The sequence below is a fragment of the Pipra filicauda genome, unplaced genomic scaffold (assembly GCF_003945595.2).
Source record: "Pipra filicauda isolate LSUMZ 115617 unplaced genomic scaffold, ASM394559v2 scaffold34_size3990699_pilon, whole genome shotgun sequence".
In the NCBI taxonomy this organism is placed as follows: Eukaryota; Metazoa; Chordata; class Aves; order Passeriformes; family Pipridae; genus Pipra; species Pipra filicauda.
Window position 1 is genome coordinate 2,206,544 of NW_024104476.1, and position 13,817 is coordinate 2,220,360.

A 13,817-nucleotide genomic window follows, 5' to 3' on the forward strand; every position below is an offset into this window, starting at 1 on the left:
TTGGAAGATAGTGGTTTGATTTGATTTTGGCCTCCCCTTCTCCGATTTGATTCCCAAATTTATCCTAGCTGTATAACGTTTCCCTCATGGTAAACAAGGGTGGAAAATTAAAATATTGAAGAGGTACTGTTTTTCAACAGAGACGCAAACTTTGTCTTAATGTATACTAAAAGTTAGTTGTAATTTTAATTGGAAAGTTCAAAGATGAATTAATGGGTTTGTGTTTGGCTTTTCACAGGGACAAGAAAAGAGACAAAGAAAAGATCAAGGAAAAGGAAAAGGTCAAAGAAAAAGAGAGAGACCGAGACAAGGAGAAGGATAGGGACCGAGAAAAAGACAGGGAAAGAGAGCGAGATAAAGAGAGAAACAGAGAGAAGGACAAGGAGAGAGATAAGGAGCGAAGCAAAGATAGAGAGAGAGCCCGAGAGAAAGATAGGGACAGGGAAAAGGATAAGGACAAAGACAGACAGAGGGACAAGGATAGGGAAAAGGAAAAAGATAAAGAGAAGGAAAAAGACAAGGAAGAGGTAGACCAGAACAAAGAAAAAGAAGATATTGAGAAAGAAGGAGAGAAGGACAGAGAAAAGATTAAGGACAAAGAAGGAGATAAGGACAAAGAGAAGGACAGGGACAAAGAAAAGGAAAAAGATGGGGATAAGGAGAAAGAGCGAGAAAGAGAAAAGGAGAGAGATGATAAAAAGAAGAAAGATAAGAGATCCAGAACACCCCCAAGAAGCTATAGCTCTTCAAGAAGATCTCGTAGCTCCAGCAGGTTTGTTTAGAATTTTTCGTGCTTTTTTTGACTTGTCAGTTCAGTGAGGCACCATCCTAACTTTTATGTATTGATATCACCGTATCTCTTACTAAATAAATTTGTATTATTTCCGTTTTTTTTTAATTTTCTTGTAAAGTAAAATCTATTATAAAAAGCTTTGTATGATGCCTGATGGAACATGGTTTCGTGTTGGGCTGCTGATGCTTGATTTACACATACAGTTAGTCCTTGAGGACAGTAAGCAGGTGATTCTTGTGCCATTTCTATGTGTTGCAAACAGGCAATCACACATCATCTGACCAGCATCACACATCATCTTTGCCCTGATGAAGGTTTGAGTCACTGTTACATAGTTCTTTTGTCACTTACATACTGCACGGTGTTGGTCTGTAGATCTTGGGAACAGTTGTTTGATAGTACTTGCCACTTCCTGGCTGGGTGGCTGAACTGCAGGAGGCAAGCATGTCACCTGGCTGGCTAACCTTTCACAAGGTGAATATTCAGTTGGAAGATATGGATACCTTGTTTAGCTGACTAGATGGCCAGGTACAAGTTAAAAGAAACATTCCTTAACACTGCTGATAGTAACCAGGAAAACAATGAAGTTAATGTAGATGTTGGAGGGAAGCTGAGGGAAGCTTAACTGGATGGAATTCTGGTTACATTCAGTACAGCAAAAGGAGGCTGTGATTTTATAATCACTCCCTAAATGGTCAAACTGATGCATATTCTAAAAGCATTGCAGCTGAGTTCAGAATCTTTGGTGGATAAGGTGCTTTCTGATACCTCAGGAATTAAGGAATTCAGTACTATTGTTAGATTTAAATAACTAGTTATATTTGTTACCTTGAGATCCTGAAATGCTAGATGAATTGGGAAAAGTTTTATGAATTATAATAATTTCACTGAACAAAAGCAGAATTCCTATAGTCCTCAAAATTCATGAGTGCAAGGTTCATAGAAGGCAAAAGATGGTGCAATGTTTTCTGAATATTCTGTTTGTGTTATATGAAATGTCCATGTTGTTTTGGAGGTTTATGGGCAAAATACTGTTTATTTAAGCATATGCGGCTTCCTGTTTTAATGGGTTGAAGATCTACATAGAGTAGAGGTGCTTCTGTTAGCTTTGAAAACATATTTTCTGTCTGTAGGCTTCAGGAGTTGAATTAGATTTTCACAATATGTAACTGATATAAAAACATTGGTGGAAGACCAGCTTCCTAATGTCAAGTAGCAAGTGTAGTTAGCTGGATATTACCAAAAATTCTGCAACAATTAAGAATCTTACTAGTTAAGAAAGTGTTATGGAAGGCTACAATGCCAAGTAATTGAGCAAAGAATTCTAGTAAAAATTAGTGCATCTCTTCTAGTGAAGTCAAAGAACCCTACTTTGGTATGAAGTTAATATTTTTATACAGATTGCAACACAAGGACAGTGTTCTTTTGAAGATGGAGAATGAGAAATACACTTTTTAGTATGAATTTACAATTTTTTTTCAGACATAACATTGTCTTTAGAGTATCAATACTGAGGCCGATACTACTGAACATCATTACTGGTGACACAGAGAGCGGGACAGATTGAACCCTCAGCAAATTGCAGACAATAGAGAACCAACTGTGGGGAGAGGCTAGTCCACCAAAGGAGTGTTCTGCCATTTAGAGAAACCTCAGCAGATGGGGAAAATGGACTGATAGTCATCTCATGGAGTTGAACAAAGAGAAAGGACAAGTCCTGCACCCAGGCAGGAATGACATTGTTGCACCAGTACAGCGTGGGGACTGACTGGCTGGAAGGCTGGCTGGCAGCAAAGGTCTTTGCAGCCGAGAAGGCCAGCAGTGTTGTGAGCAATGTGTATGTATACCTTATAAGAGTGTGAAGAAGACAGAGCCTGTTATCTCTGTGGAGGCCTGTGACAGGCTAAGAGGCAGTAGGCTCATATTAATGTATGGGAAATAAAGGCTTTTTTTCTAATGTTTAAATGGTGTTTTTTCTGGGCAAACTGGAACCAGATACCCCAAGGAGTTGCAGAGACTCCTCCATCCATGGAGACAGTAAAAATCCAGCTGGATATGGCTGTGAATAACCTACTTGTGATTGACCCTGTTGTAAGGTGGGGGAGGGATAAGTTGGACTAAGTGATCTTCAGAGGCTTCTTCCAACCTTAGCAATGCTGTTGTTCTCTGAAAAGTAATTGTGAATAGGCTGGGTTACAGAGTCACAGCTTGCTTTTAGAGGTATCTCTTTACTTTAGTGATTGACATTGCCTAGTTGAAATGGTTACAGACCATTCTGGACATTATCCAGCAAACTGGCATTTCAAATTAGCATTTCAGTACAGCACTGACTGCTGATCATTTACCTGACGAGTGTAAAATATTGGACAAATAGTACTCATCTTTTTGGAGAAGAGTTGAAGGTGGAATAGGACATACAGAACTTTTTAGGAACTAGGTGGAAACTGACATTGCTTTGCTGACAGGCAGTGTGTAAGTACTGGAAATGAGATCATTATTTGTGATTCCTAGATAAAGGAAGAGACACAGACCAGGGGAAGAGAAGGATCTGTCTGTCTTTTCAACTGACATCTTACAGGCTAGCAGTGCCAGCAGTACCAGAGGAGGTGCTGAATGTTATTTCCATGTATGATTAGGAGACACAGTATCACTCTCGAAGTATTCAGACTTGCTTTTTCCTGAATTTTGCTATATTAGTATTGTGTAAGAGCACTAATGAAACAGGTGCACAAAAATCTTTAAAGACAAATGTAACAGAAGTGAGAACAAATGCAGTGAGGCACAATTGTAGTTCTTCGACTTGAAATAAGAAAAGCAGAAAATTAAAATTAGATTTCATGAAGAAACAGTTTCTAGTTTGAACACAATTGCTAAAGTACTTTTTACTCACTTGTATGCTGGAAAGCAAAATAAAGCAGCGTTGTACTTGATGTAGCCGAAGTTGGAGCACTGTCAGAATAATCAGTTTCTAGTATCCTTATTTGAAAAATGACATGCTTATTAACAAGTGAACAACTGATCAGTGATTGTGTTATTTGCTCCATGATTCTGATGCAACTTCAAATTTTTGTTTACCAGAGATGAAATCGAATTTAAAAGCTTATTGAACAAAATATTTAAGAAACCTGCTCCTCTGCAGCTTCAGAAGCTCCCTGTCTTGGGTTTGGCTGGGAGAGAGTTAATTGCCTTCTTGGCAGCTGGTAGATGCTGGAGTTTTCCTTTTTTTCCTGACAGTTCTCCCCAGCCCCAACAGGGGAAGGGAGACTGGGGGTGAGCTCATCTGGGGTTAAACCATAACAGTTGTTTTTGGACTTCCTTTGTTCCCACACCAGCCCCTTCCTTGCTCAACCTTCTCACACACTGCCCAGCTCTGTGTCACAGGGGTTGAGAAAGAACATTTTGGTAATTGAAACAAAATAATCATTATAATAACAATAATAACTGTAGTGGGAAGGAGAGAGAGGGGAACAAAACCCCAGACAAACAAGTGACGTACAACACAATCACTCACCACCCACAAAGCGATGCCCAGCCCAGCCAACTCTGCCTTATGGTATGGAATATCCCTTTGGCCAGTTTGGGTCAGCTCTCCCTCCCAGAGTCTTGTGCACCTGGTTGCTGGCAGAACATGGGATATTGAAAAGTCCTTGATAACAGAGTAAGCAGCAACTAAAACATCAGTGCATTGTCAGCATTATCCAAAACACAGCACTGTACCAGTTACTAGAAAGAAAATTAACTCTGTCCTGGCCAAAACCAGGACAGTCATGGTAGATGATACTGTCAGAGTATCAATCCAGGTAGTGATACTAGGCATAACTTAATGTGTCCTTCCGTAATTTATCTAATAACTGTTGATTTCCTGCCTTTTCTAAATACTAGAGGTTTAAATATTCACACCTAATGGTGTGAATTGAAAAAGTTGGTATGCATAAGTGTAGCTTTTGTGTCATATCTAGAAGTTAGTTTTTAACTTTCCTGTTTTTCTTTGATGGCTCTTCCAATCTGGTTTTCCTGCTGTATGAAGAGTTGATAGGAGAAAATCATCTTGTTTTGTCAAAGATAGGTTCTGCATTTATGCTGAATGAAGCTTTACTAGATTAGTTTTTGCTTCAACATGTGCCTCTTCATGTTTGCAACCAGTTATTTAAGGTTTTGTTCCATTCAGGATCAAACTCCATAACAGCAACTTCAGCAAACTCCAGCTATGTAAAACAGCTCTTCTGTAAAATACAAGCTCTTTTGTGTGCTGTAGAATGATAGCATTCTGTTTGCTGAGCAAGGACCACTAGAAAAACAGTAAATATTTGCTTATTTATTCTGATTTTGACAACAGCTTGGGATTAATTGTTAACAGTTTACTTCTAAAGCAACAGGAATTCTAGCTCATGTATTAAATTTCATTCATAAATTAAATTTCAGTCAGATTAACCTGAAGTTTCAGTGATCTTCAGGTTGTAGTGTTACATTTTGAATTTCATATTACTCAAGTTATGCCTTTGTCTTAATATGGCACTTCATTCAATTGAATTCTTTTCCTGACTGAGGAAACTCTTAGTTAATACAGGATTAGTGAATTCAGTGTGTTTCTATTGTTAGCAAGCATGCGATGATTTAAAAAAATAGTATTTGAAAGGGCACGAACTTTTTTTCTACTTCAAGCCCTTGCCTTTCCCACCAAACTGACACATAAGAAATATTTTTTTTTCTTTGTACAGTTTGTGTATTGTTGGTGATTTATAATGTTAAATTCAGGGATACTTGCACAGTGGATGTGTTAGATCATTTATGAGCTTTCTCCTTTTATCTGGTTCTTGAGTTTATTATTTTGGGGTTTGATGATCTTGAATTTCTTGGTCCTGTAGAGAAAGGCGTAAAAGGAAGAGTAGAAGTCCTTCCAAGTCTCCTAAAACATCGAAAACAGCAAAAAGAAAGTCTTCACGAACTCCTTCCCCCAGAAGGTCAGTTTGATGTAAACATAAAAGTTAATGATCAGTAAAGAAGGCAGGATTTATAACATTTTCATTGTTTTATTGCCTTTGCACTAATCATCTCAGATGATTCAGTTCTAATTTAAAACCAACCCAGAACCTTAATGGATTTTAGCTTTGGTATGCTTTCAGTGGGAGAGTTTCAAATCAATCAGCAATGCAGATTTGCTTCAAAATGATAAAACCCTTTCATCTGATAGAGATCGATTTGCTTTTTTCTTGGCAAATACAGTGCGGACTGATCACTTTTACACTCTATAGTTCTCTTCAAGTCAAAAAATCCTCTTGCCTTTATGAAAGGTTTTTCTGTTACATTTCAGGTTTTTTTTAAAATGCACAGCAGAGAGTTTAAGTTAGCAGTCAAATAGTTTGAAGTTGGATCAAATCCTAATTTGACTAAAAATTTTCTGAAACAGAAACAAGAAAGAAAAAAAAAGAGAAAGAGATACAAATAATGAAAGAAGAGAAAGAGAACGCTCCACCTCCAAGAAAAAAAGTAGTAAAGAAAAAGAGGGAAAGGAGAAATCTGACAAAAGCACCACTACTTTGAAGGTAAGCTTGTGTGACCCAAGTGATCAACAGACTAAAGTGGTGGTAGTGAAGCCATTACTGAAATTCCCTCCCTCCTTTTTCTTTCTTTTCATCCGACCGTCTTTTACTTCTTCTGTTTTCCTTATGAAATTATTACTGTTGGGGTTTAGTTTTTGCTAGTTGGAGACCCGCAGTTGGGATGAGTGGGCCAGTTGGTAAGAGTCTCCATGTTTGAACTATACTGGACCTGTAGGAGCGTACAGAAACACTAAGTTTTGTTACTCTTTCCTGTTGTGTGCCATATGTTAGGAATTGGCTGGCTGCTTACCTTTGTGAGCAGGCAGACCATGTAACTAAGAAGCAGTGTTCAGAGGCATCTTGACTGTCAAGCTGAAAACATTATTTAAATAAACTTCCACTGTGCAGTTCAGCATCTCCCTCGTTGCCTTGGTCCTGGTCTGTGTATTGGATTCTGCAGGAGTAGAGTTGAACAGTTGGGAAAGAGTGATATGGGATTTTTCCCGCAAAAGAGAAGGTGCTGCAATTAAGAAAAGAAACATCTTCAAACTGTTTAATTCTAGAATTTGAATAGCAGCATGCTTTAAAGAGTAGTTTGTTGTGCTCAGAATTATACAGCTGATATAAAGCGGCTGATTTATGTCATTCTACAAAGCTTAAGTATCTTACCTAAGAACTCTGTTAAAATGCATCAGATACCTAAAAAAATGGGAAAGAAAAAATGTAGTCCTGTTTTATTAAAAAAATGTGATGAAATCTTAATTTCTGGAGCTGTTTCTCATAGGTGCTGCTTGTTCTGTTTTTTAAGAATATAGATAATAAAGACAGATCACTTTATGGCAGTGATTTCTTGGATGAAGGGTTGGTATGAGTGCCTAACTTCAGCCAATTGAAAAGAAAGCTTATTTTAAAAAAACAAGGGGCAAAGAAGTTCACACCCTCTGTTCTAAAAATTGCAGAGACAGGATAGGCATGTAAAAATTGAGACAATAAAATTACCAAGAGTTGGTTGGAAGTCATATTGTATAATGCTAAGAAATATTTTTTATGAAATTATTTTATCTTTGGTAGGAGAAAGATAACAATAAAGAGGATCAGAATTCAGAAACTGACAAGGAAGTAGACAATAGAGATGCACAAAGAACAGATGAAGTCAAACTACAACAGAATGGGAACTGTCAACCAAATGAAGAAAGCCTGTCAATTAAAATGGAAGAGGTTTAAAGCAAAGAATGGACTTGTGATTCAACTAAGGAATGAAATCCAAAGCATCTTATTTCCCAGAATGAGGAAGAAAATGTCAAAGCAATCAACCTGACCGTATTGATAGTACTAGTAGTTCCTACAATTCTTGTGATAGCTTTGTTGTCTTCTTGCTGTAAAGCAAGAGAACACGGACCAGTCGTTATACCATGAAAAGGCAGATGCCATCAGAACTATTCATCTCTGAAAATCCATGCATTTCCATGATGGCTGTACTTGTAAAATTATGTATGTTACGTTTTGCTATAAGCTGTTACAAATAAGTAGAAACTGAAAGATGTAAACCTGTACTTCCCCAAAAAAGCTGAAGGTATGCATTGAAGGTTGTTTAAAATACTGCTTGTTGATGACTTGTGTTGTTTTGCCCTGTGGGTTAAAAAATCCCGATGTGTAATGTTTGATGTGCTTGAAAATGGTGCATAAATGTACACACCTTCTTTCCTTGTAAATGACAACTGTAGGGAAAGGGGTTTTAAACATAAACACAATTTTACCTTATGTTAAATACCCGAGAATTAGTATATTTTTAATTTGCTCACTGCTTGAGATTCTTCGGGTTTATTATTTAAAAGAATTTTTTACTAATATCCCTAAAATTAATATTTCTTTTAAAGTATTTGAACAATGCATGCTCTTTTTCTTTTCCTGTAAGGAACATTGCCATGTTATAGATATTTGGTTAGCTTACTGGGTTATTTTAGGATTGGTTTGTTTTGTTGTTTTCTTTGTCCTTACAGAAGTGAGCACATCAGTATGGTATTATCAGAACTTACAGCTTTGTTTTGAGATGTACTGCAGTGTGTCTGTTAAGCTGCAAATAGTACAGGTGCCATTAAGGAAATCATTTTTTTTCTTTGGTTAAAAAATATGGGAGCACAAGCAGAAGCTTTAGTGCCTTCTTAAAATGTGATATTTTCTAGAAATGTATGTGTGCTGTTACACATTTTCAGCTAAATCTTATATGATCTCTCTTGCTATTTTGCCACCACCATACTGTGGACAAGGATGCAAGTGATTTGTCAGAACGGTTGTTTGGTTCATTTGTTAAAATACTGAAGCTCCATTTTACTTTTATTTTTTACTCTTAAAGGAGATTTATAAATGAGAGCAAAGATGCAGTGTGGGGACCACCACTGTACAAAAGTAGTAGCTCAGCATAAAACATGTTCTGATCACCTGCATCAAGAAAGCCCTTAAGACATTTAATCTACATTTGGATGGCCTTAATAGTTACCTCTTGATCATCTTCTCTGATACCTGTAGGGTGATGTAGAAGGAATTGTTTGCAAAGCAGTGGGGGATAAATAATTTGTGCAAGAAAGTTTAATTTACACAGGGCTTACATAGTAGAGGTTTTTTTCATTTTTTGGGAAGAAAGCATGTAAGAAGAGAATGACGAAATATTTTTGTCAAGGTAAAACATGGCTTGTGTTCTCTGAACTAATTTAATTGGTTACATGAGATTTCCGAAAAGTCATACTTCTAAGACATAATTATAGCTAAAGTGGAGTAGATTATTTTTACTACAACTTAATGCAATGGAATTAATTGCCTTACCTCATGGGAAGTGTTATTTCTTTCAGTTGAAATAAAAAAATAATAGTGTATTGGCTATTTGCTTTCTATTTGTTATACTTTTCTTTTGCATAGTTAATTCTTTCAGTGGGGGGAGGAGACCATGTTACAGGGAACAAAAAATTTCCCCAATTCCCAAGGTAATCAAATCAATTTGATTGTGAAGCTGCTTAATCACTCTTCATTTTTTATAAGATTTAGTGTTCCTACCACTACACATTTAAGAGTACAGAAAATGCTTTACCATGTAAAGTATAGACAGCCATAATTCTGATAAAGAATAACAAATCTGTGTGCTTACAGGAAGACTGTGAAGGATTGTGTCTTGCAACAACAGCTGTGTTGTTTATGATGTCTAAGTAGCATAGAGCAAAGAGATTGTTTCTATACTTGTTATCTTTGGTACCATTTCACTAATAAAATTGAGTATTTTAGAGGGAAATTTCTGCTGATACATACTTATTAAAGGAATATTTTTAGACCACATGGTCTTACTCAGACAGCTTCTTTGATTCAGAATGTAGGTATTAGTGAAAACATACATGTATTTTTTTATGGTATCTTTGAAAAGCGAAGTTTCTCCTTTGGGAAGAATTAGAATTTTTGAAGTGTATCATGTTTTAGCTGATATTAGTTTGTTATCTTTAGTTTTCTTATTCTGAAATTGGATAGCCCTATGCTATATCGGTTATAGAATATGTAAAGGATTGTGTACACTTAGCTGAGAAACATGCCTTTGGAAATTGATAGTTAAAGGTGGCAGCCTTAACTTACTAGCTAACTTAGCACATATGTGAGGCTATATGCAGCACATTGTTATGTTGTATGTGAATTATGGCTCCTTACAAAGTTTTTGTTTGTTTGTTTTTTAAAAAAGGAAAGAAACAAACAACCAAAGCAGCCAGCCACCAAACACACACATTTCCTCCCCACCTCAAGTCATATTTTCTTCCGAATACTTTGTTTTTTGGTTTTACTTTGTAAATACTGTGCGCATCTGTGAGGAAGTTAAGTTTTGCCTATTTGTATAGGATGTTTTATGGTTCCTCTCTTCCTAAAAAGCTACTACTACAGAACTATTACTCCATAAAATGTGTATCTCAGCAGGGGGTAGTTAATTTTTAAACTGGTAGTGTAGCACAGTAATTAAGTTCCAGCTTGCTCCTACAGGATTGTGCACATTATCCATTGAATGTGTCCATCTTCCATGGGAAGTCCATTGCCTCATTATTAACAAGCTTGCATGCTGAGCTGCCGTGTCGGATCACCTGGGTTTCTGCTTTATAAATGGGATTACATCGAGTGGAGGTTTTCAAAACAGTGTAGTTCATAGTAGCTCTGTTGCTTTACATGTAATTTCATCTGACTCAACCTTTACTTGAAATTTTAATTGCTCAGAAAAGTGATGATGCGGTGCCATTTTGCAAAGACCGTGTAAAGCACATATGCATAAGCTTCCATTAGTGCCCACAGTTACTTCCCAACAGTGTTTCTAGATAACAGACATGGCTTTTGGATGAAGAAGATAGCAGAAGAAAACTGCTGGTGGATGAAACAGGATTTCAAGCTCAAGATAGAGGTGGCTGTGGCTTAGATAAATTCATCAGTCAATGGATTTACACAGATGTGAGGGATGGAATTTTGTTTGCAAACACTGATAGTATGGTATGTTAAGAATGCTGGTTTTTTAGTATTTCAGAACTAGAAGTAGGGATAAAAGCACTGGGTTAGAAACTAGAAATATCTGAAGAATACCTGGGAAATTGATGAGATGTGAGTTCTGCCTACTCATTAATCACCTGCTAATTTTTTTTGATGGCACATCAAAATAGATACATCTGAACTGACCTTATATTAGCTGGCTGACAGCAGCAACCTATGCACAGCTTGGATTCTGAAATGAGCTGTGGACACTTGGATATTTTACTCTGCTGCAAGGGAGGAAAATTCTGTAGTCTGTAGTATGCTTTGTGTTGCTTGCTACTGTTCTCTGGCCCAGTTACATCTAAGGCAGTACCTGAAATTACTTTGAAACCCTGCAGGTCTGTTACAGCGTAGCTTCTCTTTGTTGCGCTTAACTTGTAGTGATACTTTGTGATAGTAACTAAAGTGGGGATTTTCTTCTGGTCTAAGAAAGAGATACATGAAGGCTGCTTTGTGTGTTAAAAATTATTGTATAGTTCTTACCTGTCCTTACCTGTCCTTATTACTCAAATTTTTCATTCATGTGTATGACCACTGCAAGCAGTAATGTCATAGTGATGTGTGTATTGTCTGTTTTAAAGTCTGAAGCATTTGCATCACTGTCTTTTTGTTGGTTTGTAATGAAAGAAGATTGGAGTTCATGTACTTTTAGAGGGGGGAGAAAAGAATCCAAAGTGTGATAATTGCATCATAATGGTAAAACGGTCTTTAGGATGTGAATTCTGAATAATGAACTGAGTCATATTATGGGTCCCACTTGCCACTTGTATTTTCCATTTTATAGCAATCAGTTATTGCCTTTGGTGTTATCATAAGTTTAAACGTGAAAATTTGATTTAGTGGCATAAATGCTGAGATCTGTAAATGGCTAAAATCATGTCAATCAGTAGGCACTTAGTTCAGAGAGATGCAGTTTTCTCACTAGAGATTGGAGTGTGAAGAGTTGAAATATGTAGATATCGTTGTGTTAGTGCCTAAAGAGAATCTAAAATTTAATTTTGTTTGCTAATATGTAAACAGAACAGAAGCTTTCAGCTTGTACTTTAGGTTTATTTTTATATGTTGAAAAGTGTAATTGAAATTATATTGAAAACTAAAAGCACAAAAGGGGATTTTTTTATGTATGAGAATCATACTTTCAATTGTTTAATTTTAGACTTTTAAAAAATGTCATTGCATGTAGTATTTATTTTTATCAAGAATGCCTTGTTTGTAACTAAGTTCTGTTGCAGGATCTGAGCATGTTAGTGTGTGGCTTTCTTCTGTATTCTCTTCAATGGACAACAGCTTAATAAACTTGTCTGACAATATACAGAGGCAGCTACTTTCCAGCTGGTTTGAGGAGATGAAGCTGTTTACACATCGATTATGTATTGTTCAAATAAATGCCACAGTTGAGAAGCTATCTACAAACTTCAGTTTCAGTATTTTCTGAACACATGAACTCTTACTATGCAAGAGGGAAACATTTTTTTTAAAAATTGTCATGACAGTCAATTTTAAGATTATTGAGCTTAATAGAGGAGAACATGGACAGCAAAAGTGAGTTTTTAGCTGTTTACATATTTTATTCTAGAAAGCTTCAGCTTACACTTTTTTTTTATTTTGTTGCATTTTTTGTGTTCATCTAGTGCCAAATCTGAGATTAGAGGGTCTTGTTGTACAAAATGTGTTCTGTACTAATCTTTATAATGAAATTATTCTTCTCACATTGAAGAAGTTACATGCGTCATCTTTGGCCTAAAAGATGTATCAGCAATGGTAAAAGAGTAATTTTATCTTCCTTTCACTCAGTTCTTCGTGTCACTAATGAGGCTGTCAGTTAAGTAGCTTTCTTAGAAGAAGTTGTAGCTCTACTCCTTCCCTAGTGCAAAGATTTAGAACTACTGCTGCACTGATGAGTAAATCATGGGCAACTTAGAAATTGCTACTTTGAAAAGCCATCACTTGCGTAATATAATTTAGTCAAAGGAATGAGTGATCCACTCCAGAAACACCAGGAGACTAATTTAATGTTCACAATTTATGTATCCTGCCAGTACATCCTTTCTGGTATTTTCCCTACTGATATGGGAGCTGTGTCTCCTTTGCTACACACAAATCACACTTATCACTGTCTGGGTTCAGATATACCTGGGGAACCTGAGCACCCCAGCAGCAAAAGTATTATTTCCCTTCTCTAAGTTCGATATTTCTAGTAATAATGTAGGTATTCTAAGTTTAATTAATAGGTAACCAAACTTGTGCTATGTTGGTAGAGTATATTTTTGCATTAATGAAGCAACTATGAAATGGTACATATAAAGAAATGTTAAATGTTCTTATGTAGTTGTTATTTTCATAAATAAACAATGTTCCAAAGTTTTAATGGTGTCATAAACTCACTTCCACTACATTTGGATGAGATACAGTGAATTACTCTGAAGCAAGTCTCCCTCTCTGTCTCTCCTTTTTTTTTTCCTTTTTTTTTTTTTTCATAGGCTTCATCTGCCCCAGAATCAAGTGTTAGAAACTAAGTCTGTTCTACTGATACTGGCAAGAATGTTACAGGAAGCATGATAAGGGTTTAAGTAATTGAATGTATCATCACTGTTTAGTTACAGAAAAGGCTTTTGAACCCCCTGTTCTGCAGAGAAAAATACCATAGTTTCACCAGAGAAAGCTTGTCAGTTTCAAACAGTAAATCAATAAATGTAACTGTATAGAAGACTATGTCAAAGTAGGATCAGGAGTTCAGGCAGTGCTTCTGACATTAACAGTCATACCGATGTATGTAATGGATATTTTCAGAATAAAATTCACTTTTCGATGCTTAAGTTTCTCTATTGCTTTGTATAATGTGTAAGAATCCAAATAAACAGGAATGACTAAGGAGCAAAAGTTTGGGATTTGCTTGTCAGCAGTGATCTGATCTTTGATTTTTGAGATCAGTTATGTCTGTA

At 36.4% G+C, this 13,817-nt stretch overlaps 1 protein-coding gene across 1 annotated transcript in view; it reads left to right on the forward strand.

The window, feature by feature from the left end:
• SREK1 (splicing regulatory glutamic acid and lysine rich protein 1) overlaps window positions 1-13,243 on the forward strand; it is a 38,142-nt gene extending 24,899 nt beyond the window's left edge. Inside the window, exons 9-12 of the mRNA XM_027732388.2 lie at window positions 239-772; window positions 5,659-5,754; window positions 6,201-6,336; window positions 7,405-13,243. Coding sequence (XP_027588189.1) covers window positions 239-772; window positions 5,659-5,754; window positions 6,201-6,336; window positions 7,405-7,557 — 919 coding nt within the window. The 3' untranslated portion in view covers window positions 7,558-13,243. The remainder of the gene's footprint in view (window positions 1-238; window positions 773-5,658; window positions 5,755-6,200; window positions 6,337-7,404) is intronic.
• Window positions 13,244-13,817: the final 574 nt, after the last annotated feature.